The 27,803-nt window shown below is 45.6% G+C and overlaps 1 protein-coding gene across 2 annotated transcripts in view; it reads right to left on the reverse strand.

Annotated features, from left to right (window-relative positions):
* LOC147119570 (uncharacterized) overlaps positions 1-27,803 on the reverse strand; it is an 87,726-nt gene that overhangs the window by 20,236 nt on the left and 39,687 nt on the right. The window contains exon 4 of one of the 2 annotated variants that reach the window (XM_085985136.1): positions 27,094-27,103. The exons of the other annotated variant lie outside the window; for it this stretch is intronic. Within the exon in view, the coding sequence (XP_085841262.1) occupies positions 27,094-27,103 (10 nt within the window). The remainder of the gene's footprint in view (positions 1-27,093; positions 27,104-27,803) is intronic. 2 annotated transcript variants of the gene reach the window in all.

Here is a 27,803-nt window from a genome sequence, read left to right on the forward strand (position 1 = left end):
CAACAGCAGCTTGAGGGATAACGCCCGATAATAAAGGCGGTACTTTAATATAACGCGGCATAGGCAACCAATCAGTGAAGATGCATGCGGGCCAAGGTCCAATCAGGTGGCAAGAATGAAGTTTGACATGTGTATTGTAATGTATAAGAGTGTGGTGTTTGCTGTACCAATTTGGAAAAGTCTGGCTAAGGCAGAGCAGACTGTTTCCCCACCGGTGCAATAAAGACAACTTGACTATCGATCTAAAACCTTGTGTCGAGTGTTGGTTTAAAATACTCCACAACAATTGGCATCATGAACAGGATCCACACGGACGGGAGGCACGGGCGAGTGAAGCTGAGCCAAAAACGTGAGTACTTTTAATTACCACGTACAGTTAGGGCAAGGCAACACCGTCTCGTGTCCACCGCCCCCTTTGGAATCAAAGAACTAAAAGGTTTGAATCGATAAGTCAAGCGGTCTTGGGGTTAGAATGAAACACGCGGAAGTATAGGCGTGGTATGAGTTGCAAGTAGTGCATTAACTTTGGAGTAAAAGTCTAAAGCATACCTCTGACAACTTGAGTTGCAAGTAGTGCAGAAAGTTTAAGCATACCTCTGACAACGCCAGTTGCAAGTAGTACTAAGCATATCTCTGACAACAAATCGCCAGAACAAAATTGTTGCAAGTGCCGTCTCACTCTGCAAGAGTAAAGCAAGAAAGATACCTCTGACAACTGCGGTTGCAAGTACCATCTCACTCTGCGAGAGTAAAGTAAGGGATGTACCGCTGACAACAATTAACCATGGGAAGTGGAAAACTCGAGTGGGGACCGGTGGGGTCTCTGACAAAAAAGATTAATTGACAAAATGGTTAAAAACGATTGGCAACTGAACGACCCACTGGTAAAACAAAGAGAATGGTGGGCTAAAGAAACAAAATTAAAGGAAGAAAAGGCCATCATATTAGTGGCTCGCGCATATTATGAGTTGAGTAGACGTACTCGAATTAGGACCAAAAACGGGAGCCAAAATTGTACCCGAGTACCAGTAATTTAAGGAAGGGAATAAGGAAAAAAATTAAAGTTTTATCGACACAGATGCTATCAGTTTCTGTCCAAAACAAGTAAAATCCAGGATTTGCTGAGTGAAAGGAATCTTAAAAGGAATGCTGGGATCTCAGTTTGTGTGAAAGTGTGTGTTAAAAGTGTGGAAGTTTTCTGTCTTTGAAAGAAAGTGTCTGTTGTGTTTGTTTTAGCTCCACCCACTCTTTTGTACAGAGAGCTAAAAGCTGTTTAACCCTTTGAAGACTTGTCTTGAATGATGGACAAGTGTGTGTTGTTTTAAATAACAACAGAAGATGCTGGAAAAACTCAGCAGGCCCGGCAACATCTATGGAGAGAGAAACAGAGTCAATGTTTCAGGTCGAAACCCTTCTTCAGAACTGAGAAAAAAAGGCAGGAAATGAAACAGATTAAAAGTGTTGTTTTAAGTTTGTTAATTGTTTTACAAAAGATAAGCTTCAGCCTTGAAGTCACAGTTGCCAATGTGCCTGGAAGAAAATGAAGCTATGGTTTCTTTCTTTTCCAAGTGATACTGGTTAGTTAAAAAAAATTGATCTGGATTGGATTGGAGTTATGAGGTTAATTAACCTATTAAAACCAGACTTTTATTGTGGCCCCGTGAAATTCTGGTTGGTGTAAATTTGTGTAGACCGCATTGAATAAGATATTTAATGGTCTGAAACCAGACTTTAAGATATTTACAGTCTTGGATACAGCGAACGGGTTCTGGTCCATACCACTGGCAGAGGAATCACAAGGGAAATTCGCCTTTACTGTCGGGGATAGACAGGATACATGGACCAGGGTCCCGCAGGGGTTCCACAACAGTCCAAATATATTCCACCGTGTACTGAGTCAAGCCCTCGATGAGTTAGATCTATCAAAATACCAGAGCGCCCTACTCCAATATGTCGATGACATAATGATTGCATCAGAGGATGGCAAAGGACACATGGGAGCAGTACTAGCCACCCTCCAGACACTTAAGAAAGCTGGCTTTAATTTGGACCCCAAAAAGGCACAGGTTGGACTGTCCAAAGTAAAGTATCTGGGGCACGAAATGAGCCAGGGGTATAAGGCACTCCCGCAGGAACGAAAGGCAGCCATAAAAGACATGCCAAGGCCAGTGACCGTCCGGGGAGTGAGGAAAGTGTTGGGACTGTTTAACTACTGCAGGAATTTTATATCAGACTTTCCAGGGAAAGCAGAGCCGATTCAACGGTTAGTTAAAGGAGGGAGACCCGCCACTGATAAGATAGAATGGGAATCGGAGCAGGACAAGGCTTACGCAAAATTAAAAGCAGCCCTGACGTCCGCACCTGCACTAGGATTGCCAAATACAGGAAACTTTGGTTTATCCTGAGGTTGTATGTCCGGAATACTCGATCTAACGGCAAAAATCAGGAGCCGTTTTCTGTAAGTTTTTTTAGGTCTCGTTCTTTTTTTTCCCCCAGTCAGCCACTGCAAGGTCAATAGCTATAGCAACAGCTTCAGCTACAGACGCTTGCAGCTGCAGCCGACTCTTTATAAGCTGTTGCTAAGCAACAGTGTTTGTTGTCAGATACGGAGATGAAAACCTCCATATGCTTCAACATTAACTTTGTATGTCCGGCAATTTTGATAGATCGGCAACACGCCGGTCCCGTCGGTGCCGGATATCATAAAGTTTCCAGTATAGTCAAACCATTCCATATATACTATAGTATAGACGGGAACTTCTATAACGCTGTAGTCACCCAAGAGTACGGGGGAGATATGAAGCCAATTGCCTATTACTCCACCCAACAAACCCCCGTGGCTAAAGGAATGGCGAGATGCGTGGCGGCCCTCGACTGCGCCGCATGGGCGGTGCGGATATGCGAGCCCGTCACTATGTCAGGACAGCTGATATTACACACACAAAACACAGTGTGGACCTGCTAAACACAGGTAAAATGAAGGCTGTATCAGACAGAAGGAGGGCGGCTTGGGAAGCAGTATTGATACCCAAGGACAGATCAGTCCAGATTATAAGGGAACATAGAGTCAATCCCGCAGAGGGAATGCTATCAGAGGGTGAGGCACACGAGTGTCAGTTAGTATTTGAAGAAGAGGTCAAAGGAACCGTATCAGAATCGCCCCTTGAAAATCCCGAAAATACTTTTTATGTAGACGGATCTTGCCGATATATAAATGGGGAGCCACACACGGTTGGGCAGAAGTATCCGAGAACGGAGAAACAGTTGCAAAGGGAGGGCTTGAGTGAGGAACCTCAGTGCAGATAGCAGAACTAGTGGTTCTCATGGAAGCATTGAATTTGGCAAAGGGTAAACGAGTAAATATATATACAGACAGTAGATATGCGTTTGGGGTAGTACATGATTATATGATAGCGTGGAATAGGAGAGGATATGTAACTTCCGGAGGACAAATACAGCATGAAGAAGTAGTGAGAGACCTAATGAAAGCGGTAAAAGGAGCAGAAGAGGTAGCAGTGATTAAAATAAAGGCACACCGCAAGATAGTGAGCGAGCAACAAAAAGGAAATATGTTAGCTGATCAGGCAGCAAGAGCAGCAGCGGACACAGAGATGCCTACACCAATAGCAGCAGGTAGAATAACAGCAGAGGAAGTGAACATTAAAAGAATCCAAGAGGAGACCGAAATGGAGGAGCAGAAGCAGTGGACAAAGAGAGGCGCAGCCAAAGGTAGAGATGGAATATGGAAAAGGGATCACAGGGTGGTAGCCCCTCGTTGTATTCGGGAGAATTTGTTGAAAATATACCATGAGCCAGACCATGGGGGGTGGAATGGCATGATAGGTAGGCTAAGTATGGATTGGTGGTGGAGTGGAATGGGACAAGATGTGGCAAGATACTGCAGACGCTGCATCATCTGTGGACAACACAACCTAGGCAGGCCCATAAAGGTTAGAATGGCCCACCAGCCACGACCCAAAGGCCCCTGGGAAAACCTCCAGATAGACTTTACTGGACCCCCTACCTAACAGTAGAGGGAAGAAATACTGCCTAGTGATCTTAGACCAGTTTACAAGGTGGGTGGAAGCATTCCCCACCAGAGACGGTAGTGCTCAGACTGTGGCCCGAATATTTGCATACGACGTGATACCGAGATGGGGGGTCCTGTTGCAAATAGATTCAGATCAAGGTACCCACTTTACGGGAAGGGTAATGAAAGAAGCTTGTAAGTTACTGGGAGTAAGACAGAAGTTCCATATCCCCTATCATCCTCAAAGCTCAGGCATGGTAGAGCGAATGAACAGAACCCTGAAAATAGCCTTAAGTAAGGCCATAGCCAAAACCGGACAGGGATGGGTGGATGTCCTTCCGTGTATCCTGATGAGACTGAGAGCCACCGCAAACAGAGTGACCGGACTGACACCATATGAACTCATGACTGGACGAGCAATGTGTCTGCCGGAAGAAGTAGCATCTGGTAGCGAGAGACTAGGACCCTTAAAAGATAAAATTAGGAAATACGTACAAACATTGGATAATCAATTGAAGGAGCTCAAACAAGAAGTTAAAGAACAGTAAGACTTCAGAGATAAAAATATACAGAAGCAGGGGGCCTCAATTCAATTTTTTATTTGTCATATATGCAGCAGACATGTGTACTGCACAATGAAATGTTGATTTTTACAAGTCCTCCCAACATTGGAATAAATATGGCATAACAATGATAAAAATACTAATAGAAAAAGACAGTAATAATAAATAAAACAGTAATAAATAATAAATTAATCGTTCATGAGTCTTATGGCCTGGGGGTAGAAGCTGTTTCGAAACCTGCTGGTACGAGACCGTATGCTTCGGTATCTCTTACCGGATGGGAGCAGGGCGAAGAGGTTGTGGCTGGGGTGGCTCGCGTCTTTAATGGTTCTCAGGGCCTTCCCCTGGCACCTCTCGGGGTAGATATCCTGCACAGCAGGTAGTTTAATTCCTATAGTGTGTTGTGCAGCTTTCACTACAATCTGTAGAGCCTTGCGGTCTGTGGCGGTGCAGTTGCCATACCAGGTAGTGATGCAGCCGGACAGGATACTCTCGATGGTGCACCGGTAGAAGTTGGTGAGAATCTGGGGGGCCATTCCAAATTTCTTCAGTCTCCTGAGGAAGAACAGGCGTTGGCATGCCTTCTTGGTTACAACGTCGATGTGATGGGACCACGTTAAGTCCTTAGAGCTCCTACCCAAGGTGGGCGAGCGGGTATTTGTTAAAATATTGCCAGAGAGATCGGGATTCTCACCTAGATGGACTGGGCAATTTGAGGTTATCATGACCAGCGATACGTGCGCATGTATAGATATGAGGGGAAAGGGAAGATGGAAACATTGAACCCAATTAAAACAATAAAGCAATAACCCACCTGATCTTAAATCCCACAGGAACAATGGAATAAACACCGGAGATAAACTAACCTCTGGTGACGACCAGGCTTCTGCTTAATTTACAGGGAAACTTCACCATGAAGGTGGGATTACTGCTGGGACACGAAATAAGCGAAGGGACATCCCACATTACACGACAAGTACATGATGAGGAAGCACCATGTTTTAATGGAACAATCACATTCGGAGTCTCATCCACAGCTCCCAATACACAGAAAGAAGAGACAAGCGAACCGAGGATGCTACAATGTCCAGATATGAAACCTGGACCTATGAATGGACTAGTATTATTTACCGAGGGAGAACAATTGTATGATAACGTGAGACATGAAATTGTACCGATGCTAATGAACTTAACCATGTTACAATGGCCAGGATACTGTGAAAGATTGACCAAAACTAGAGAATTGTATGCATATATGATAAAGAATGTAATTAACCAAGCTGCTGATGCGACAGGGGCTACTAATTTTAGGGGACATGCTGCATTCCACCAAAGGATTAAGAGGAGCTTAGGAACCGATATACTCACGGGAATAAACACAGGGACATCATTCATTAATTCCCTAGATATACAAGGAGTCCAGAGTTGGGAGGACATACGATAAGGAAATTACTCGAGGGAATCAAGGTTATAGAGGACCATGCTAGCATTATCAACAAACTAAACCATAGAGATGAGGAACAGGCAAAAGACAGGGTAGGGAGAGGCTTGTGTCATGCCTCTGGCCAATGGATCACCGGACAGTTAAAACGTAATCTGGCACAGATACAGTGAGGCGAGGTACCAGACTGGATTAACAGCACACAGCTCTATGGCCTGAGCCATAATCCAGGCCCTCTGAGTGCTTGTACCCTCAAAGGGATGACCAGAGTATATCCAGTGATACAAAAATGTAAAGCAGAAGTGACAGTAATGATAGGCATGGTACTCCTGATACCAGTGGTGGGACTAGACATGACTCCATACCCACAGTACCAGGTAACAAACATAGGCACAGTGAGGGGTGAGACATACCTCCAATACTATCCAATTGATACCTATGCCATCAGGAAGAATGGTACTATGAGAGGAGTCTCCCTAAACGATGCCACGGGAAAGACACGCTTACGATATGCCCACATCCGGTAGGAGAAGGCCCTAAGGATGAGTGCGGCTGTAATAAGACAGAGGGGTGTGTGTTGGAATTATCACATGTTGATCACCATCACACCTGCTCGGGATATAGAGGCGAAGGGGAGTATTGTATAGCCACCACAGAGACTGAGTACCAATATAGTAACAATCACAATGCCTAACTTTTGCTTTACGCCAAAGATCCCGGTGACAATTGGACACACCAGATTGGTGTATGTACATTCATTCAAGAGAGGAGATAAAACTAAATGTGCCAGATAGTCTAAAGGATGAGTTGGTTAATTATGAAGATCCAGTAGGGGCCCCAATACCCCGCCTGGAAGAGGATCTGCAAGAAATGAAAGAAGATTTAAGTAAGATGGTGAAACAATACATAGTGTTGCAAAGGAATCTTGGGGAATTAGAAAGGGACATAGAGGTAGAGCTACAGGAAATCCCGTGGTATGGGAAGCTGTGGGATTGGGGAATGAATGTCAACATACACCCATGGATCCGCATCATTTCTCATATATTAGTGATAGTACAGTTAGTCATGGCCATAGGATGGGGAATAGCAGCATGCAACGCTTGTAAAAAGAAACAGACCAAACAAAGAGCTAAAGCGATTCGGAAAGAGTTGGAGAACACAAGTTTGCTCTAAACATGATGGGTATGCAGGGCCTCCTGAACCAGCGCCTGATCACCGCATGGGGCAGGAGGCACAGCGATGCTTATACATGCGGTTTAACTTGGGCAAGGGCCAAGTACCAAAAGGGGGGATTGCAGTGGGGAAAGAGTTAAACGGACATCACTGGCAGTTTCACTGAATGGTGTAATAAAGACAATAATCTCAGTAGTAAGCTTTTTCTAAGTTGATAACATAGTCGGATGTGGAAACCATAAGAGGCCTAAGAGGATGTAAGTTCTGTTCTGGCAGGAAAGTAAAACAATGAGTTGGAAGTAAAGAGGCCGAGAGAGGCAGGAAAGGAGGACAACGAGTCAGAAGTACAATGTTGGTGAGACCCCAACTGGCATAAACAAAGGTCATAGGTGTAACAACAGCTTGGGGGATAACAGACATATACTTTTCCGGTAATAAAGGCGGTACTTTAATGTAACGCGGCATAGGCAACCAATCAGGGAAGATGCATGCGGGCCAAGGTCCAATCAGGTGGCAGGATTAATTTTGAATGAGCTGGACATATGTGTTGTAATGTATAAAAATGTAGTGTTTGCTGTACCAATTTGGAAAAAGTCTGGCTAAGACAGAGCAGACTGTCTCCCCACCGGTGCAATAAAGACAACTTGACTATCGACCTAAAACCTTGTGTCGAGTGTTGGTTTAAAATACTCCACAACACCAGGCAACATCTTCGTAAATCTCTGCACCCGCTCTAGTGCAATCACATCTTTCCTGTAACGTGGTGACCAGAACTGTACGAGGTACCCTAGCTGTGGCCTAACTAGTGTTTTATACAGTTCAAGCATAACCTCCCTGCTCTTATATTCTATGCCTCGGCAAATAAAGGCAAGTATCCCGTATACCTTCTGAACCTCCAGAGGCTTGAGCGCATAAATCTAGGCTGACACTCCAGTGCAGTGCTAAGGGAGAGCTGCACTGTCGGAGGTGCCGTCTTTCGGATGAGATGTTAAACTGAGGCCCCGTCTGCTCTCGCTCAGGTGGACGTTAAAGATCCCATGGCATTATTTCGTAGAAGAGCAGGGGCATTATCCCGGGTGTCCTGGCTAATATTTATCCCTCAATCAACACCTAAAACAGATTATCTGGTCATTATCACAGTGCTGTTTGTGGGAGCTTGCTGTGCACAAATAGACTGTCGTGTTTCCCACAGTACTACACTTCAAAAGTACTTCATTAGCTGTAAAGCGCTTTGGGATGTCCTGAGGGCGTGAAAGGCGCTCTATAAATGCAAGTCTTTCTTTATTCCGATATCAGCCTGGAATGGCCTGGCTCTGACATTAAGGGATTTTAAGGGACTCTCCCCATCAGAGGAAATAGTTTCTCTCTCTCTACCCTATTGAATCCTTTAATCACCTTAAAAACCTCCATTAGATCACCCTTTAATCTTCTATACTCAAGGGAATACAAGCCTAGTCTATGCAACCTGTCCTCATAATTTAACCCTTTTAGCCCCGGGCAGCACGGTGGCATAGTGGTTAGCACTGTTGCCTCACAGCGCCAGAGACCCGGGTTCGAATCCAGCCTCGGGTGACTGTCTGTGTGGAGTTTGCACATTCTCCCCGTGTTTGCGTGGGTTTTCTCCGGGTGCTCCGGTTTCCTCCCACAGTCCAAAGATGTGCGGGTTAGGTTGATTGGCTATGATAAAAATTGACCCTTAGTGTTAGGGGGATTAAATACGTGGGGTTATGGGGATAGGGTGGGATATGTGTTGGTGCAGGGGTTACGGGGATTGGGTGGGATATGTGTCGGTGCAGGCTCGATGGGCCAAAAATGGCCTCTATCTATACTGTGAGGTTCCTGTGATTCCTGTGATCATTCTGGTGAATCTGCGCTGCTCCCCCTTCAAGGCCAATCTATCCTTCCCGAGGATCAGTGCCCAGAACTGAACGCGATTCTCCAGATGGGGTCTGACCAGAGCTCTGGACAACTGAAGCATCACTTCCACCCCTTTGTACTCCAGCCCCCGAGATAAAGGCCAACAGTCCACCAGCCTTTATTAAACAATTTTTTGTACCTGTCCACTAGCTTTTAGTGATCATTCTCTACATGGACCCGTAAACCTCTCTGCTCATGCACAGCTCCTAGCTTCTCGCCATTTAGAAAATACACTGATCGATCTTTCTTAGGTCCAGAGTGCATGACCTCACATTTTCCTACATTGAACTCCATCTGTCAGTTTTGCCCACTCACTTAATCTATCAATGTCCCTTTGCAACTTTCTGCTCCCATCTACACTATGTACTGTGCCACCTAACTTGAGTGTCATCAGCAAACTGGCTGGAGTCATACTGAGCACAAAGGAAGATCGTTGTGGTGGTTGAAGGTCAATCATCTCAGCCCCAGGACGTCGCTGCAGAAGTTCCTCAGGGCAGTGTCCTAGGCCCAACCATCTTCAGCTGCTTCATCAATAACCTTCCCTCCAACATAAGGTCAGAAATGGGGATGTTCGCTGATGACTGCTCAGTGTTCAGCACCATTTGCAACTCCTCAGATAATGAAGCAGTCCATGCCCGCATGCAACAAGACCTTTTTTCCCCATTTTTTTTTCTCTCTCACATGGCAGCTGTTGATCATTCTGCCAGTGCCATTTACACTTCATCTAGAGCCATCTTTTGTTTCTTAACTTATCCCATAACCATCTCCTTTTGCCTTGCACCATCTCTTAATATCTCTCAATGTCTCTTAATCTCTCCTGCCTTCCATCCTATCACAGACCTTCCCTTTTGTTCTTTCCTCCCCTCCCCCATTTCCCTTCCCCTGCACTTGCTTAAAAACCTGTTCCATCTCCAGCTTTTCTCCAGTTCTGACGAAGGGTCATCGACCTGAAACGTTTACTCTGTTTCTCTCTCCACAGATGCTGCCTGACCTGCTAAGTATTTCCAGCATTTTCTGTTTTTATACCTGGATGACATTCAGGCCTGGGCTGATAAGTGGCAGGTAACATTCGCACCACAGTAGTGCCAGGCAATGACTACCTCCAACAAGCGAGAGTCTAACCACCGCCCCTTAACATTCAACGTCATTACCATCGCTGAATCTCCCACCAACAACAAGCTGGGGGTCACCTTTGACCAGAAACTTAACTGGACCAGCCACATAAATACTGTGGCAACAAGAGCCGGTCAGAGGCTGGGTATTCTGCGGCGAGTGTCTCACCTCCTGACTCCCCAAAGCCTGTCCACCATCTACAAGGCACAAGTAAGGAATGTGATGGAATATTCTCCACTTGCCTGGATGAGTGCAACTCCAACAACACTCAAGAAGCTCGACACCATCCAGGACAAAGCAGCCCACTTGATTGGCGCCCCATCCACCACCTTAAACATTCACTCCCTCCACCACCGGCGTACTGTGGCTGCAGTGTGTACCATCTACAAGATGCACTGCAGCAACTCTCCAAGGCTTCTTCGGCAGCACCTCCCAAACCCGCGACCTCTTCCACCTAGAAGGACAAGGGCAGCAGGCGCATGGGAACACCGCCACCTCCAAGTTCCCCTCCAAGTCACACACCATCCTGACTTGGAAGTATATCGCTGATCCTTCATTGTCGCTGGGTCAAAATCCTGGAACTCCCTCTCTAACAGCACTGTGGGAGTACCTTCACCACACGGACTGCAGCGGTTCAAGGCGGCTCACCACCACCTTCTCAAGGGCAACTAGGGATGGGCAATAAATGCTGGCCTTTCCAGCGCCGAACACATCCCATGAACGAATTTAAAAAAACTCACTTAATCTATCAATGTCCCTTTGCAACATTCTGCTCCCATCTACACTAATTACTGTGCCACCTAACTTGGTGCCATCAGCAAACTTAGATAAACGGCTCTCTGTTCCTTCATCTAAGTCTTTTTATAAATATAGTGAAAAGCTGAGGCCCCAGTACAGATCCCTGCCGGACCTGAACAGTGTTCCTAATCCTATGTGCCTGCCCTGATTCCATCCTTTTACCTCCCATTCTTATCGGAACACAGGAATATAGGAGCAGGAGGAGGCCATTCAGCCCCTCGAACCTGCTCCGCCATTCAGTGAGATCATGGCTGATCTGCGACCTAACTCCATATACCCGCCTTTGGCCCATATCCCTTAATAGCTTTGGTTAACAAAAATCTATCGATCTCCGTTTTAAAATTAACAACTGATCCAGCATCAATTTCTGTTTGTGGAAGAGAGTTCCAAACTTCTACCACCCTTTGTGTGTAGAAGTGTTTCCTAATTTCACTCCTGAAAGGTCTGGTTCTAAATTTTAGACTGCACCCCCTAGTCCTAGAATCCCCAACCAGCGGAAATGGTTGACTGGATTTTCCCAACCTCGGCGGGTCCGGGGCGAGTGACATCGGTGGCGTGAGGGGACCGTGCATCTGTGCTGATCCCACCCACCAACAAGATATTCCGATGATTGGGCTTGTTAAGCCCCGCCCTGTGAAGTTCCCCGCCAATTAATAGGAAGCGGGCCTGATGACGTCATTTGGTGACGCGTCATCAGCCGGTTTCCTTAAAGGGGCCATGTCCAATTTGATCTTGACAGTTCTGCTGTCAGTATTTTACAGCACTGAGGTGCTGCAAACACTGACGAGCACTGCAGAGGTGCACGGCTGCACCCAGGCTCTCCCATGACTCGAGTCACAGCACGCAGGGAGGTTCTCTTCCCTTCCCATAGGCGGAAGAGACCTCCCCAGATCAACGCAGCCTGGTTGCACATTGCACAGGAGGGCAGAAGCAGAGATGTATGTGGTCAGGAGGACCAGGCTGCAGTGGTGCAAGCCTTTCAATAATCTGAGCAGATCACGAAACATTACTGCCAAGTCACACTCAACCTTATGCTGCTGTGCCACTCATCACAGCCACATCACTCTGCCTTCCCTACCCTACTCCTGTACATCCTTACTCACACCAACTCACCTCGCACCTCCACCCACCCCTCTCTATCTGCATTGTCACTTCCCCATCTCACTAGCCACCCCTCACACTCGCCCTCAACCTACTGCAAGCATACAAACTAACAACACACAAGGGTAGACACCTGGGTGGTTTAGCCAATGTTCATGTGAAGTTTCTGTTAATGTGTTATCAAACATTGAAATCTATATTTTCAACACTTTACCTTATTGGAGAGGTCTGTGCTCACCTTTGGAAGTGTCTTAGTGAGTTCCAGTGAATGTTGAGACATAACTTCGCCCCCTCTCCAATTGTGATGAGTGTGAAAGGAATGGCTTGGACATTGTAGGGATGCTTTATGACCCCACAGTCACATGACCCTAAACGTACAGCAGGTGGGATACACCCGAGATGCATTGGCAAAAGCCCTCTACGCGCGATTATCTGATTATTTAGTAAATTTTAGACTGCACCCCCTAGTCCTAGAATCCCCAACCAGCCTGGAATAATCAGCCTTACACTGTAATCTTTAGGGAGATTATTGCCACTTGAGGATGGGGGTCAATCGAGTGGATGCATATCACTGGGGTTCAACAGAATAGCAGTCTGTCACCAAGACATCATAAGCAGCCAATGTAATGATGTTTCAGACTTGGGTTACTTCATCACAACATGAATTATATCATTGTGCTTACAAGACATTAGAAATACAGTTTTACCTGCCATTTTGCAAAGAACGTAAGAACATAAGAATTAGGAGCAGGTAGGCCATACGGCCCTTCAAGCCTGCTCCGCCATTCAATAAGATCATGGCTGATCTTTTACCTCATCTCCACTTTCCTGCATTAACCCCATATCCTTTGATTCCCCAAGATTCCAAAAATCTACCTATCTCAGCCTTGAACGACTCAGCACCCACAGCCCTCTGGGGCAGAGAATTCCAAAGATTCACAACCCTCTGAGTGAAGAAATTCCTCCTCATCTCAGTCTTAAATGGCCGACCCCTTATCCTGAGACTATGCCCCCTAGTTCTAGACACTCCAGCCAGGGGAAACAACCTCTCAGCATCTACCCTGTCAATCCCCTTCAGAATCGTGTATCTTTCAATGAGATCACCTCTCATATACTCTCCAGAGAGTCTAGGCCCATTCTACTCAATCTCTCATCATAGGACAACCCTCTCATCCCAGGAATCAATCTAGTGAACCTTCGTTGCACCGCCTCTAAGGCAAGTATATCCTTCCTTAGATAAGGAGACCAAAACTGTGCACCGTACTCCAGGTGTGGTCTCACCAAGGCCCTGTACAATTGGAGTAAGACTTCCTCACTCTTGTACTCCAGCCCCCTTGCAATAAAGGCCAACGTGTCATTGTCTTCCTAATTGCTTGCTGTACCTTTATGCTAACTTTCTGTGTTTCCTGTACGAGGACACCTAAATCTCTCTGAACAACAAAAGTTAATAGTTTCTCATCGTTTAAAAAATATTCTGCTTTTATATTCTTCCTACCAAAGTGCATAACCTCACATTTTGGATGGTATGTTCTTTTAAATATGTTATACAGAAAATCGACTCATTATAACATCAGTTAAGCAACAATATTATTTTTCATTATTATTTTTCACATAGACTGGAACTAAAACTTTATTGGATTATTAAAGACAAAACATATTTACAATATACTGAGAATAATGGATACTGGTTGTAATTACAAGCAGTAAGAACAGGAGGAGGCCATTCAGCCCCTGGAGCCTGTTCCGCCATTCAGTTAGATCATGGCTGATCTGTGCCTCAACTCCATTTACCCGCCTTTGTTTCGTATCCCTTGATACCCTTACCTAACAAAAATCTATTGATCTCAGACTTGAAAATTTCAACTGATCGAGCGTTCACAGCATTTTAGGGGAGTGAGTTCAAGATTTCCACTATCGTTTTGAGTGAAAAGGTGCTTCCTGATTTTACTCCTAAATGGCCTAGCTCTCATTTTAAGATTATGCCCCCTTATTCTGGATCCCACCACCCAACCAGAGGAAATAGTTTTTTTGTAGGTACCCTATTTTTAATCATTTTAAATGCCTCTGTGGCGGAACCACCAGAGGATTACGGACAATTGTATATAATTCCTTTTACAGCAATGTAGTACAGCTGGGGGCTGCACCTTTAATGTATCTGTTAACTGTACCAGGGCTTCTTTCCTGTACTCCGCGTGATGACGTCATGCCGTCCGTCACGTGATCTCTCAACGGCGGGAAGAACGTGATGACGTCATGACATCAGAACTCAGAACCTTCTAGCAGTTGAGCTCGGAACCTGCTAGCAGTTGAGCTCGGAACCTGCTAGCAGTTGAGCTCGGAACCTTCTAGCAGTTGAGCTCGGAACCTTCTAGCAGTTTCCAGAGACGCTTTCAAGCAGACCAGACCTATTTGCATTGTATCCTACAGTTTCCTGTACAGCTTCGTTTGTTCATTAAATTTTATTGTTTTTGATTTTCTGAGTCGATCTCAATTCTTCGGCTAGGAACCCCAGTTCCTACACCTCAATCTTCTAAACTCAAGGGAACATAAGACAAATAGTCCCTTTAAGCCCTGGTATAATTCTGGGGAAACTGCACTGTACCCCTTCCAAGGCCAATACAGGTTGAGCGTCCCAAATCCGGAGTTCCGAAATGTTCCGGAACACAGGTGCAGCTGGTGGTTAAGAAGGCAAATGGTATGTTGGCCTTCATAGCGAGATAATTCGAGTACAGGACCAAGGATGTCTTGCTGCAGTTGTACAGGGCCTTGGTGAGACCACACCTTGAGTATTGTGTGCAGTTTTGGTCGCCTTATCTGAGGAAGGATGTTCTTGCCATGGCAGGAGTTCAGCGAAGATTCACCAGGCTGATACCTGGGATGGCAGGAATGACGTATGAGGAGAGATTGGGTCGATTGGGCTTATACTCGCTGGAGTTTAGAAGAATGAGAGGGAATCTCATTGAAACTTATAAAATTCTAACAGGACTAGACGCAGGAAGGATGTTCCTGATGGTTGGGGAGTCCAGAACCAGGGGTCACAGTCTAAGGATAAGGGGTAAGCCATTTAGGACTGAGATGAGGAGGAATTTCTTCACCCAGAGTGTGGTGAACCTGTGGAATTCTCTGCCACACAGGGCAGTTGAGGCCAATTCATTAAATATATTCAAGAAGGAGTTGAATATACTTCTTGAGGCTAACGGGATCAGGGGATATGGGGAGAAAGCAGGGACAGGGTACTGAGTTTGGATGATCAGCCATGATCTCATTAAATGGCGGAGCGGGCTTGAGGGGCCGAATGGCCTACTCCTGCTCCTATCTTCTATGTTTCTATGGAATCTGGACTCCGGGACGATTGGTGGCAGGGGTCTGGAATCCGTAAAATGTTCTGGAATCTGGACACGGTGAGGGAGGCTTACCAAAAAAAACGGAAATAGCGCAACCTGGGCCCAGGCATTTCCGGACTCGGCACGCGTTTCTGATGTCCGAAGTCCGGAAATATCGCAACCTGGGCTCGGGTGTTCAGAAACACGTTCTGAAGTCTGGAAAAACCCGAAAACCGGCTCAGCCTCGGTCCCGAGGTTGACGGATTCGGGACGCTCAACCTGTATATCCTCCCTGAGGTTTGGTGCCCAAAACTGAATGCAGTTCTCCAGATGGGGTCTGACCAAGGCTCTGTACAACTGAAGCATCACTTCCACCACTTTGTATTCCAGCTCCCGAGATAAAGGCCAACATTGCATTAGCTTTTTGATTACTTGCTGTACCTGTACACTAGCCTTTAGTGATTTCTGTACATTGACACCTCAATCCCTTTGCTCCTTCACAGCTCCTTGTCTGTCATCCAGCTGCGGCTACTAGCAGACTGCATTGCGGCACTGGAGCTGCGGATGGATGGGCTTTGGAGCATTCACGATGCTGATAGGGTCGTGGATAACACGTTTGATGAGGTGGTCAATCCGCAGGTAAGGGCTGCACAGGCAGAAGGGAAATGGGTGACCATCAGGCAGAGCAGTAGAGGCAGGCAGGTAGTGCAGGGGACCCCTGTGGCCATCCCCCTCTCAAACAGGTATACCGATTTGGATACTGTTGAGGGGGATGACTTACCAGAGGAAGACAGCAGCAGCCAACTTCCCGGCACCAGGGGTGCTTCTGCTGCTCAGGAAGGGAGGAAAAAGAGTGGGAGAGCAATAGTGGTAGGGGATTCTATCGTAAGGGCAACAGATAGGCGTTTCTGTGGCCGTAGACATGACTCCAGGATGGTTTGTTGCCTCCCTGGTGCCAGGGTCAAGGATGTCACTGAACGGCTGCAGGGCATTCTGAAGGGGGAGGGTGAACAGTCAGAGGTCGTGGTTCACATTGGGACCAATGACATGGGTAGGAAGAGGGATGAGGTCCTGCAGCAAGAATTTAGGGAGCTAGGTAGCAGATTAAAGAGCAGGACCTCAAAGGTTGTAATCTCTGGATTACTCCCGGTGCCATGTGCTAGTGAGTATAGGAATAGGAGGCTAGAGCAGATGAATGCGTGGCTAAACAGTTGGTGCAGGAGGGAGGGCTTTAGTTTCCTGGATCACTGGGCCTGCTTCTGGGGAAGGTGGGACTTGGACAAGTCGGACGGGTTGCACCTGAACCAGAGCGGGACAAATATCCTTGCGGGGAGGTTTGCTAGCACTGTTCGGGGGGGTTTAAACTAAAATGGCAGAGGGTTGGGAACCTGAGCAGGGAGACAGAGGAAAGGGAAACAAGGATAAAAGCAAAAGATAGGAAGGAGAAAAGCAAAAGTGGCAGTCAGAGAAATCAACGGTTTAAATCAAACGTGGCCACAGTAAATAATAATTCTAATAGGTCTAAGAGCGTTAAAAAAACAAGCCTGAAGGCTTTGTGTCTTAATGCGAGGAGCATTTGTAATAAGGTGGACGAATTGGCTGCGCAAATAGAGGTAAACGAATATGATTTGGTTGGGATTACGGAAACGTGGCTCAAGGATGGCCAAGACTGGGAACTCAACATCCAGGGGTATTCGATATTCAGGAAAGATAGGCAAAAAGGAAAGGGAGGTGGGGTAGCATTACTGGTTAAAGAAGGGATTAACACAATTGTAATGAAGGATATTAGCTCTGATGATGTGGAATCTGTATGGGTAGAATTGAGAAATACTAAGGGGAAAAAAACATTAGTGGGAGTGGTATATAGACCTCCAAACAGTAAGGTGGAGGTTGGGGATGGCATTAAAAGGGAAATTAGAGAAGCATGCAATAAGGGCACAGCAGTCATCATGGGTGACTTTAACCTACATATAGATTGGGCCAACCAAATTAGTAACAATACTGTGGAGGAGGAATTCCTGGAGTGTTTACGGGATGGTTTCCTGGACCAATATGTCGAGGAACCAACCAGAGATCAGGCCATCTTAGACTGGGTATTATGTAACGAGAAAGGATTAATTAGCAATCTTGTTGTACGAGGCTCCTTGTGTCTGAGCGATCATAATATGATCGAATTCTTCATTAAGATGGAGAATGAAGTAGTTGACTCGGAGACTAGGGTCCTCAATTTAAATAAAGGAAACTACGATGGTCTGAGGAGCGAGTTGGGTAGGATTGATTGGGGAATGGCATTCAAAGGGTTGACGGTGGATAGGCAATGGCAAACATTCAAAGACCGAATGGATGAGCTACAGAATTTGTTCATCCCAGTTTGGCATAAAAATAAAACAAAAAAGATGACTCAACTGTGGCTAACAAGGGAAATTAGGGATAGCATAAGATCCAAGGAGACGACATATAAATTGGCCAGAAAAAGCAATAATCCTGAGGATTGGGAGCAGTTTAGGATTCAACAAAGGAGGACAAAGGGATTAATTAAGAAAGGGAAAATAGAATATGAGAGTAAGCTTGCAGGGAACATAAAAACTGACTGTAAAAGCTTTTATAGATATGTGAAGAGAAAAAGATTGGTGAAGTCAAGCGTAGGTCCCTTGCAGTCAGAATCAGGGGAATTTATAATGGGAAACAAAGAAATGGCAGACCAACTAAATTCATACTTTGGTTCTGTCTTCACAAAAGAGGACACAAATAACCTCCCAGAGATGCTGGGGAACATAGGGCCTGATGAAAGGGTGGAACTGAAAGAAATCAGTATTTGTAGGGAAATGGTGTTAGGAAAATTGATGGGACTGAAGGCCGATAAATCCCCAGGGCCTGATAATCTACATCCCAGGGTACTTAAGGAAGTGGCCCTAGAAATAGTAGATGCATTGCTGGTCATCTTCCAGAACTCGATAGACTCTGGAACAGTACCCATGGATTGGAGGGTAGCTAATGTTACCCCACTATTCAAAAAAGGTGGTAGAGAAAAAGCGGGGAATTATAGACCGGTAAGCCTGACATCGGTAGTGGGGAAAATGCTAGAATCTATTATAAAAGATGTAATAGCAGAGCACTTGGAAAGCAGTGACAGGATCGGACAAAGTCAACATGGATTTACAAAAGGTAAAACATGCTTGACTAATCTACTGGAATTTTTTGAGGATGTAACTGGTAAAATAGATAAGGGAGAACCAGTGGATGTGGTGTATTTGGACTTTCAGAAGGCTTTCGATAAGGTCCCACATAAGAGATTAGCGTGCAAAATTAAGGCACATGGGATTGGGGGCAAGGTATTGACTTGGATAGAGAACTGGTTGGCGGACAGAAAGCAAAGAGTTGGAATAAACGGGTCGTTTTCCGAGTGGCAGGCAGTGACTAGTGGGGTACCACAAGGATCGGTCCTAGGACCCCAGCTGTTCACAATATATATTAATGATCTGGACGAGGGAATTGGATGTAATATCTCCAAATTTGCAGATGACACAAAGCTGGGTGGGAGGGTAAGCTGTGAGGATGATGTCGAGAAACTCCAGTACGATTTGGACAGATTGGGTGATTGGGCAGAAACATGGCAAATGCACTATAATGTGGATAAATGTGAGGTTATCCACTTTGGTGGCAAAAACAGGAAGGCAGATTATTATTTGAATGGCAATAGATTGGGAGAAGGGGAAGTGCAAAGAGACCTGGGTGTTCTTGTGCACCAGTCGCTGAAGGTAAGCATGCAGGTGCAGCAGGCGGTTAAGAAGGCAAATGGTATGTTGGCCTTCGTAGCGAGAGGGTTCGAGTACAGGAACAAGGATGTCTTGCTACAGTTGTACAGGGCTTTGGTGAGACCGCACCTTGAGTATTGTGTGCAGTTTTGGTCGCCTTACCTGAGGAAGGACGTTCTTGCCATGGAAGGAGTGCAGCGAAGATTCACCAGGCTGATACCTGGGATGGCAGGAATGACGTATGATGAGAGATTGTGTCGATTGGGCTTATACTCACTGGAGTTTAGAAGATTGAGAGGGGATCTCATCGAAACCTATAAAATTCTGTCAGGCCTGGACAGACTAGATGCAGGAAGGATGTTTATGATGGCCAGGGAGTCCAGAACCAAGGATCATAGTCTAAGGAGAAGGGGTAAGCCATTTAGGACTGAAATGAGGAGGAATTTCTTCACCCAGAGAGTGGTGAACCTGTGGAATTCTCTGCCACAGAGGGCGGTGGAGGCCAGTTCATTAAATATATTCAAAAAGGAGTTGGATATATTTCTTACGGCTAACGGGATCAAGGGATATGGGGAGAAGGCAGGGACAGGGTACTGAATTTGGATGATCAGCCATGGTCTCATTGAATGGCGAAGCAGGCTCGAAGGGCCGAATGGCCTACTCCTGCTCCTATCTTCTATGTTTCTATGTCACCATTCAGGAAATATTCTGATTTGTCTTTTTTGGATCCAAAGTGGACGATCTCACCCTTCCGCACATTGAACTCCATCTGCCATACTTTGCCCACTCGGTTAGTCTGTTTATGTCCCTTTTAAACTTTCTGATCCCATCCACAGTGCCTCATAACTTAGTACCATCTCTGTACTTAGATATACAACTCTCTATTCCTTCATCCAAGTCATTGACATATATGGTGAAAAGCTGAGAAAAGACAGGACTTGCATTTATGTAGCGCCTTTCCCGACCACCGGACGACTCAAAGCGCTTTACAGTCAATGAAGTACTTTTGAAGTGGAGTCACTGTTGTAATGTAGGAAACGCGGCAGCCAATTTGCGCACAGCAAGGTCCCACAAACAGCAATGTGAAAATGGCCACGATATGTTTATGGAGGGAGTCCCAGCATGCAGGGAGGTTCTTTTCCATTCCAAGGGCGGAAGAGATCTCCCCAGGACACCAACGCAGCCTGGTTGCACATTGCACAGGAGGGCAAAAGCAGGGATGGCGTCAGGAGGACCAGGCTGCAGTGTCGCCAACCGTTCATTGATCTCAGTAGATCACGAAACGTTACTGAAAAGCCACATTCAACCTCATGCTGCTGTGCCACTCATCACATCCCCATCACTCTGCCTTCCTTCCCTACTCCTGCACATCCTTACTCACACCAACTTACTTTGCACCTCCACCCATCCCTCTCTCTCGATCTACATTATCACATCCCCATCTCACTAGCCCACCTCACACTCAATACAATAATACAATACAAATCGCTTTATTGGCATGATAAGGTACATCTTATGTTGCCAAAGCATCAAAATACATTTATGGTTGAACACATAAACGCGGTTCCATTCATACAGTGTATAAACAGGTATATCCCTGAGTTTATAAATATATTTTCGCCTTGTTTATATATACTCTGGTCTTAGTTTACTGGTTGTCCCTCTGTTCATGGCAAGCTGTAACATAGTGTGCCGCCAGTGTTACACAGCTTCTCTCCTCCCCCAGTAGGAATGGGAGTTTTTGGTTGTCAGTCAGATTTCTGAATTCAGGGCATATTTGTGAGAATTTTTGATAGAAATTCTCTCTGATGCCCTGATATTTTCCACAGGCTGTGAGGAAGTGCATCTCTGTCTCAACTACTCCCTGACTGCAGTGAGAGCATATCCTGTCTTCTCTTGGCAGCCTGGTCTGCCTGTGTCTGCCTTTTTCGATCGCTAGGCTATGTTCGCTAAGTCTGTACCTTGTCAAGGTTCTTCTCAGTTTGTTATCCTTTACCATGGTCAGGTAATCAGCTATGTTGTATTGTCTGTTTAGGGCCAAGTAGCAATTGAGTTTGCTTTGGGTTTTTGTTGTTTCTGCCCAATATGACAGATATTTTTCCTTTTGCTTAGCGACGATTGTGTTGGGTCGAATTCTTTGTGTTACCCTGTCACTGTCCTGGGGCTGGTTCTTGTTAGTATTGTTATTAGTTACTTCACTGAGTCCCAGGACTAGTTGACTGAGGGTATTCTTCTTTATGGTCAGCTCTTGGCATTTCAGGGCGTCGTAGTGATAGCATTGGGGGTTGCTCATTTGTAGGTGATTCCAAAATTTGGTGGTTCTTTTTTGGATAGTGATTATTAATGGGTATTGGCCTAGTTCCGCCCTGCATGCGTTGTTTACTGTTTTCCTTTGAGTCCGGAGGATACTTTTACAGAATTCCGCATGTAGGATCTCAATTGGGTGTTTGTCCCATTTTGCAAAATCTTGTTGTGTTAGTGGTCCCCAGACCTCACTGCCATAGAGTGCAATTGGTTCAATTACTGATTTGAAAATTTTGAGCCAAATGCTAATTGGGATTTCTATTTGGATTGATTTTTTGATGGCATAGAAAGCCCTTCTTGCTTTCTCTTTCAGTTCATTCACAGCCAGTTTGAAGTTTCCCGTAGAACTGATTTTTAAGCCCAAGTATGTGTAGTGAGTGGTTTGTTCAATTTTGGTTGTTCCTACTGTGAAATTTATTGTGGGTCCATGTTGTTTGGATCTTTGCTGGAACACAAGGACTTTGGTTTTTTGGGGATTTATTGTCAGGGCCCAAGTCTGGCAGTACGACTCCAGCAGGTCCAGGTTCTGCTGTAGACCCTCCTTAGTTGGTGACAGCAGAACCAGGTCGTCGGCATAGAGGAGGAATTTAACCTTGGATTCATATAGGGTGAGGCCGGGTGCTGTAGATTGTTCAAGTAGTTTTGCCAATCCATTAATGTAAATATTAAACAGTGTCGGTGAGATTGGCGAGCCCTGCGTCACCCCCCGCCCCTGTGGGAAGTATTTTGTTTGTTTGTCTCCAATTTTAACTGCACATTTATTGTTTGTATACATTGATTTAATTACATCATATGTTTTACCTCCTACCCCGCTTTCGATAAGTTTCAGGAATAAACCGTCATGCCAGATGGAGTCGAAAGCCTTCTGGAAATCTACAAAGCATGCGTAGATTTTGCTTTTGTTATGGTGAACGTGTTTGTCAATTAGGGTCTGTAGGGTGAAGATATGATCGGATGTTCTATAGTTTGGCAGGAATCCAATTTGGCTTTTACTCAAGACATTGTGCTCCTCAAGGAAGTTTATAAGTCTTTTGTTTATGATGCTACAGAATACCTTCCCCAGGTTACTGTTTACACAGATGCCTCGATAGTTGTTTGGGTCGATTTTGTCCCCACTTTTGTATATGGGTGTTATGAGTCCTTTGTTCCAGATGTCAGGGAAATAACCGACACTCAGAACCAAGTTGAAGAGTTTTAGGATAGCCAGTTTCAGTTTGTCGTCTGCGTGTTTAATCATCTCATTTAGTATGCCGTCTGTCCCGCAAGCTTTTCCTGGTCGCAGGTCCTTGAGTTTTTCAAGAAGTTCTTTTTCTGTTATTATGGCGTCTAGCGGGTTTTGGTTATCTTTTATGGCCATTTCAAGCTTTTCAAGTTTTTTGCGTATTTGGTGTTGCTCTGGTCCTAGTGTGTTTTTCTGGTATAATTTTTCAAAGTGGTTTACCCATGTGTCCCCATTTTGAATGGACAAATCGTCGTGTTGTTTTTTGTGTAGTGTTTTCAAGTTGTCCCAGAAACAATTCGACTCAATGGATTCCTCCATGGAGCTGAGTGTATTCTTAATAAATTGCTCTTTTTTGGTCCTGAGTGTGTTTCTGTATTGTGTTAGCGTCTGACAATAAGTAAGGCGTAATTCCTCGTTTTCTGGATGTCTGTGTTTTTGGTTTGATAGTTTTCTAAGTTTTTTCCTCATGTTATGGCAATCATGGTCAAACCATTTTTCATAGTTTTTTGTTTTGGGTTTGTTCTTGCGAGCTTTCAAGTTTGCATTTGTTGCCAAATTATCAAAAATATTGTTTAGTTTACTAACTGCCCGGTTTACGCCTTCTTTATTGTGAGTGTATATGTTATCCAGAAAGGTGTCTAAGAGAGCTTGAGTTGATGCATTGCTAATTGTTTTCTGGTATTTTTCCGTGTCGTTTTTGGCCCATCTGTACGATTTTTTGGTGTTGTACAGTTTACTGGGTTGTGTTTCTATGTTGTTTGTTTCTGTCTTTTTGAGAAACATAGTAATTTGACTGTGATCTGACAGTGTTGTTTGTGGTTTGACTGTGAATGCTCTGAAAGAGGATGGGTCCAAGGATGAGGGTCACACTCACCCTCATCCTAGTGCAATCATACCAACTAATATCTCCAAATTTGCAGATGACACAAAGCTGGGCGGGAGGGTAAGCTGTGAGGAGGATGTCGTGAAACTCCAGTACGATTTGGACAGGTTGGGTGATTGGGCAGAAACATGGCAAATGCACTATAATGTGGATAAATATGAGGTTATCCACTTTGGTGGCAAAAACAGGAAGGCAGATTATTATTTGAATGGCAATAGATTGGGAGAAGGGGAAGTGCAAAGAGACCTGGGTGTTCTTGTGCACCAGTCGCTGAAGGTAAGCATGCAGGTGCAGCAGGCGGTTAAGAAGGCAAATGGTATGTTGGCCTTCGTAGCAAGAGGGTTCGAGTACAGGAATAAGGATGTCTTGCTGCAGTTGTACAGGGCCTTGGTGAGACCGCACCTTGAGTATTGTGTGCAGTTTTGGTCACCTTATCTGAGAAAGGATGTTCTTGCCATGGAAGGAGTGCAGCGAAGATTCACCAGGCTGATACCTGGGATGGCGGGAATGACGTATGAGGAGAGATTGTGTCGATTGGGCTTATACTCACTGGAGTTTAGAAGATTGAGAGGGGATCTCATCGAAACCTATAAAATTCTGTCAGGCCTGGACAGACTAGATGCAGGAAGGATGTTTATGATGGCCGGGGAGTCCAGAACCAGGGGTCATAGTCTAAGGATAAGGGGTAAGCCATTTAGGACTGAAATGAGGAGGAATTTCTTCACCCAGAGAGTGGTGAACCTGTGGAATTCTCTGCCACAGAGGGCGGTGGAGGCCAGTTCATTAAATATATTCAAAAAAGAGTTGGATATATTTCTTAAGGCTAAAGGGATCAAGGGATATGGGGAGAAGGCAGGGACAGGGTACTGAGTTTGGATGATCAGCCATGATCTCATTGAATGGCGGAGCAGGCTTGAAGGGCCGAATGGCCTACTCCTGCTCCTATCTTCTATGTTTCTATGTAACAACACACAAGGGTAGGCACTTGGGTGTTTTATGCAATGTTCATGTCACTTTTCTGTTAATGTGTTGTCAAACATTGAAATCTATATTTCTTTTCAACACTTTGCCTTATTGGACAGATCTGTGCTCACCTTTGGAAGTATCTTAGTGAGTTCCAGTGAATGTTGAGACATAACTTTGCCCCCTCCCCGCCCCCCCCAATTATGATGAGTGTGAAAGGAATGGCTTGGACATTGTAGGGATGCTTTATGGTGCGGTTGTGGGGTGGTGTCAACCTGGCACATCATGTGGCAGCCAGGGTGTTCAGCATCAAGTGAAGTAAATCTGGCCATGGTGATGCCATCGCTGGCCTCTCAGGCAGCAATGCTGTCGGGTGCTGATGCCCTGTGTCCTGTGCAGCATCAGGTGATTGCGGAGAAGGTTGGTATTGTTGTTGGTGATGTTGGTGTGCCTGGTGATGTTGGTGCTGGGGCTGATCGTGGAGGGATTCAGAGGACCAAGGTGAGATTTTTTCAAGGGCACTGATGTTGCTGGAATAGATGGCAGCTGAAGTTGAGATGACAGAAGCGATCTGTCAATGGTGAGAGTGCTTGCTCCAAGGAGGTGACAGAGGATAGAGAGTTCACTCCAAACACTTCCAAACTGCATAAAGCTCAAAAGTGACTTCCAAGTCCTGAAGGCTCAAGCTTCTGACATTGGAAAGTGACCAGCTGTGAAACGATAGCTTTCACACCACTTTTGCAGCTGTCACCTATTCACAGCAATGGGGAGACACAGAGAACCCGACCTACTTACCTGACGTGATCACCGAACGACATGGACCTCGTTAAAAAAGTGGGAAAGTAGAAACAGGCTGGGAAAATAGTAGTTAACAAGCATTTAACTATCTTAAATGCCTCCCCCGCCGCTTGGTGTCGGGTCTGTTCTGAAATCGCAGACCCGACACTTCAGAAACTTACATGGAGGTGGGTTCAGAGCGGGTTCCCAACCCGCTGTCAATCATTTCGATTTTGACAGTGGACCCGCCTCCGAACCCGCTCTCTGAGCGCTGGCAAAATCGCGGCCAGTTTCTCTCTCTCTACCCTATCTGTTCCCCTTAATATCTTGAAAACTTCGATCAGATTAACCCTTAACCTTCTAAATCCTAGGGAATACAACCCTAATTTGTGTAATCTCTCCTCGTAACTTAACCCTAGGAGTCCTGGTATTATTCTGGTAAACCTACGCTGGACTCCCTCCAAGGCCAATATACCCTTCCTAAGGTGTGGTGTCCAGAACTGCTCACAGTGCTCCAGGTGTGGTCTAACCAGGGTTTTGTACAGCTGCAGCATAACTTCTACCCCCTTGTATTCTAGTCCTCGAGATATAAAGGCCAGCATCCCATTAGCCTTTTTGATTATTCTCTGTACCTGTTCATGACATTTTAATGATCTATGTACAGGGACCCCCAAGTCTCTTTGGACCTCCACTGTTTATAGCCTTTCACCATTTAGAAAGTACCCTGTTCTATCCTTTTTAGGTCCAAATTGGATGACCTCACATTTGCCTACATTGAAATCCATTCACTTAATCTGTTGATATCCCTTTGTAATTTTATGTTTCCATCTACACTGCCGACAATTCCACCTATCTTTGTGTCATTAGCAAATTTGGATATACGGCTTTCTATGCCACCATCTAAGTCGTTAATAAATACTGTGAATAGTTGAGGCCCCAACACAGATCCCTGCAGGACACCACTTGTCACCTCCTGCCAATTTGAGTACCTACCCATTATCCCTACTGCCTGTCTCCTGCCGCTCAGCCAATTTCCTAACCAGTCTCTTATATGTGACTTTATCAAATGCCTTCTGGAAGTCCATATAAATAACAATGCCTACTGTCAACAAGGGCAGACGTCGATGACGAAGTCCAACGCCGTCTTCAGTGTGCCAGTGCAGCCTTCGGTCGCCTGAGGAAGAGTGTTTGAAGACCAGGACCTCAAACCCAGCACCAAGCTCATGGTCTACAGAGCAGCAGTGATACCCGCCTTGCTGTATGCCTCAGAGACATGGACCATGTACAGCAGGCACCTCAAAGCACTGGAGAGGTACCAGCAACGTTGCCTCCGCAAGATCCTGCAAATCCATTGGCAGGATAGGTGCACCAACGTCAGCGTTCTCGCTCAGGCCAACATCCCCAGCATCGAAGCTTTGACCACGCTCGATCAGCTCCGATGGACGGGTCACACCGTCCGCATGCCCGATACGAGATTCCCAAAACAAGCGCTCTACTCGGAGCTCCGGCATGGCAGGAGAGCCCCAGGTGGGCAGAGGAAATGCTTCAAGGACACCCTCAAAGCCTCCTTGAAAAAGTGCAACATCCCCACCGACACCTGGGAATCCCTGGCCCAAGACCACACAAAGTGGAGGAGAAGCATCCGGGAAGGTGCCGAACACCTCAAGTCTCTTCGCTGGGAGCAAGTGGAAGCCAAGCGCAAGGAGTGCACGTCAACCCAAGCACCCCACCCACCCGCCCCTTCAACCACCGTCTGCCCCACCTGTGACAGAGACTGTAGGTCCTGCACTGGGCTCATCAGTCACCCGAGAACTCATTTTTAGTGTGGAAACAAGTCATCCTCGGTTCCGAGGGACTGCCTAAGAGAGAGATAAATAACATCCATAGACATTCCCCTGTCCACTACTTTAGTCATCTCTTCAAAAAATTCAATCCCGTCCCTTTATAATTGTAAACACTTCTATCATACCTGCGCTGTATTTTAACTGAGAGGTTATAGCTATCAGGGAAAGACTAAACAAGCTGGGGCTCTTTACTCTAGAAAAGAGAAAGCTGAGGGGTGACCTGATAGAGTTCTTTAAGATTATGAAGGGGTTTGATAGGGTAGATGTAGAGAAGATGTTTCCACTTATGGGAGAGTCCAAAACTAAGGGCCATAAATATAAGATAGTCACCAAGAAATCCAATAAAGATTTCCGGGGAAACTTCTTCACTCAGAGAGTTGTGAGAATGTGGAACTCGCTACCACAGGGAGTAGTTGAGGCGAATAGTATAGATGCATTTAAGGGGAAGCTAGATAAGTACACGAGGGAGAAAGGGATAGAAGAATAGGCAGATAGGGTGAACTGAAGAAAGGTGGGCGGAGGCTCGTGTGGAGCATAAACAGCAGCACAGACCAGTTGGGCCGAATGGCCTGTTTCTGTGCTGTTAATTCTATGTG

Source organism: Somniosus microcephalus, chromosome 4 (genome assembly GCF_052327205.1).
Source record: "Somniosus microcephalus isolate GS21.2 chromosome 4, FLI_Smic_1.0, whole genome shotgun sequence".
Lineage (NCBI taxonomy): Eukaryota > Metazoa > Chordata > Chondrichthyes > Squaliformes > Somniosidae > Somniosus > Somniosus microcephalus.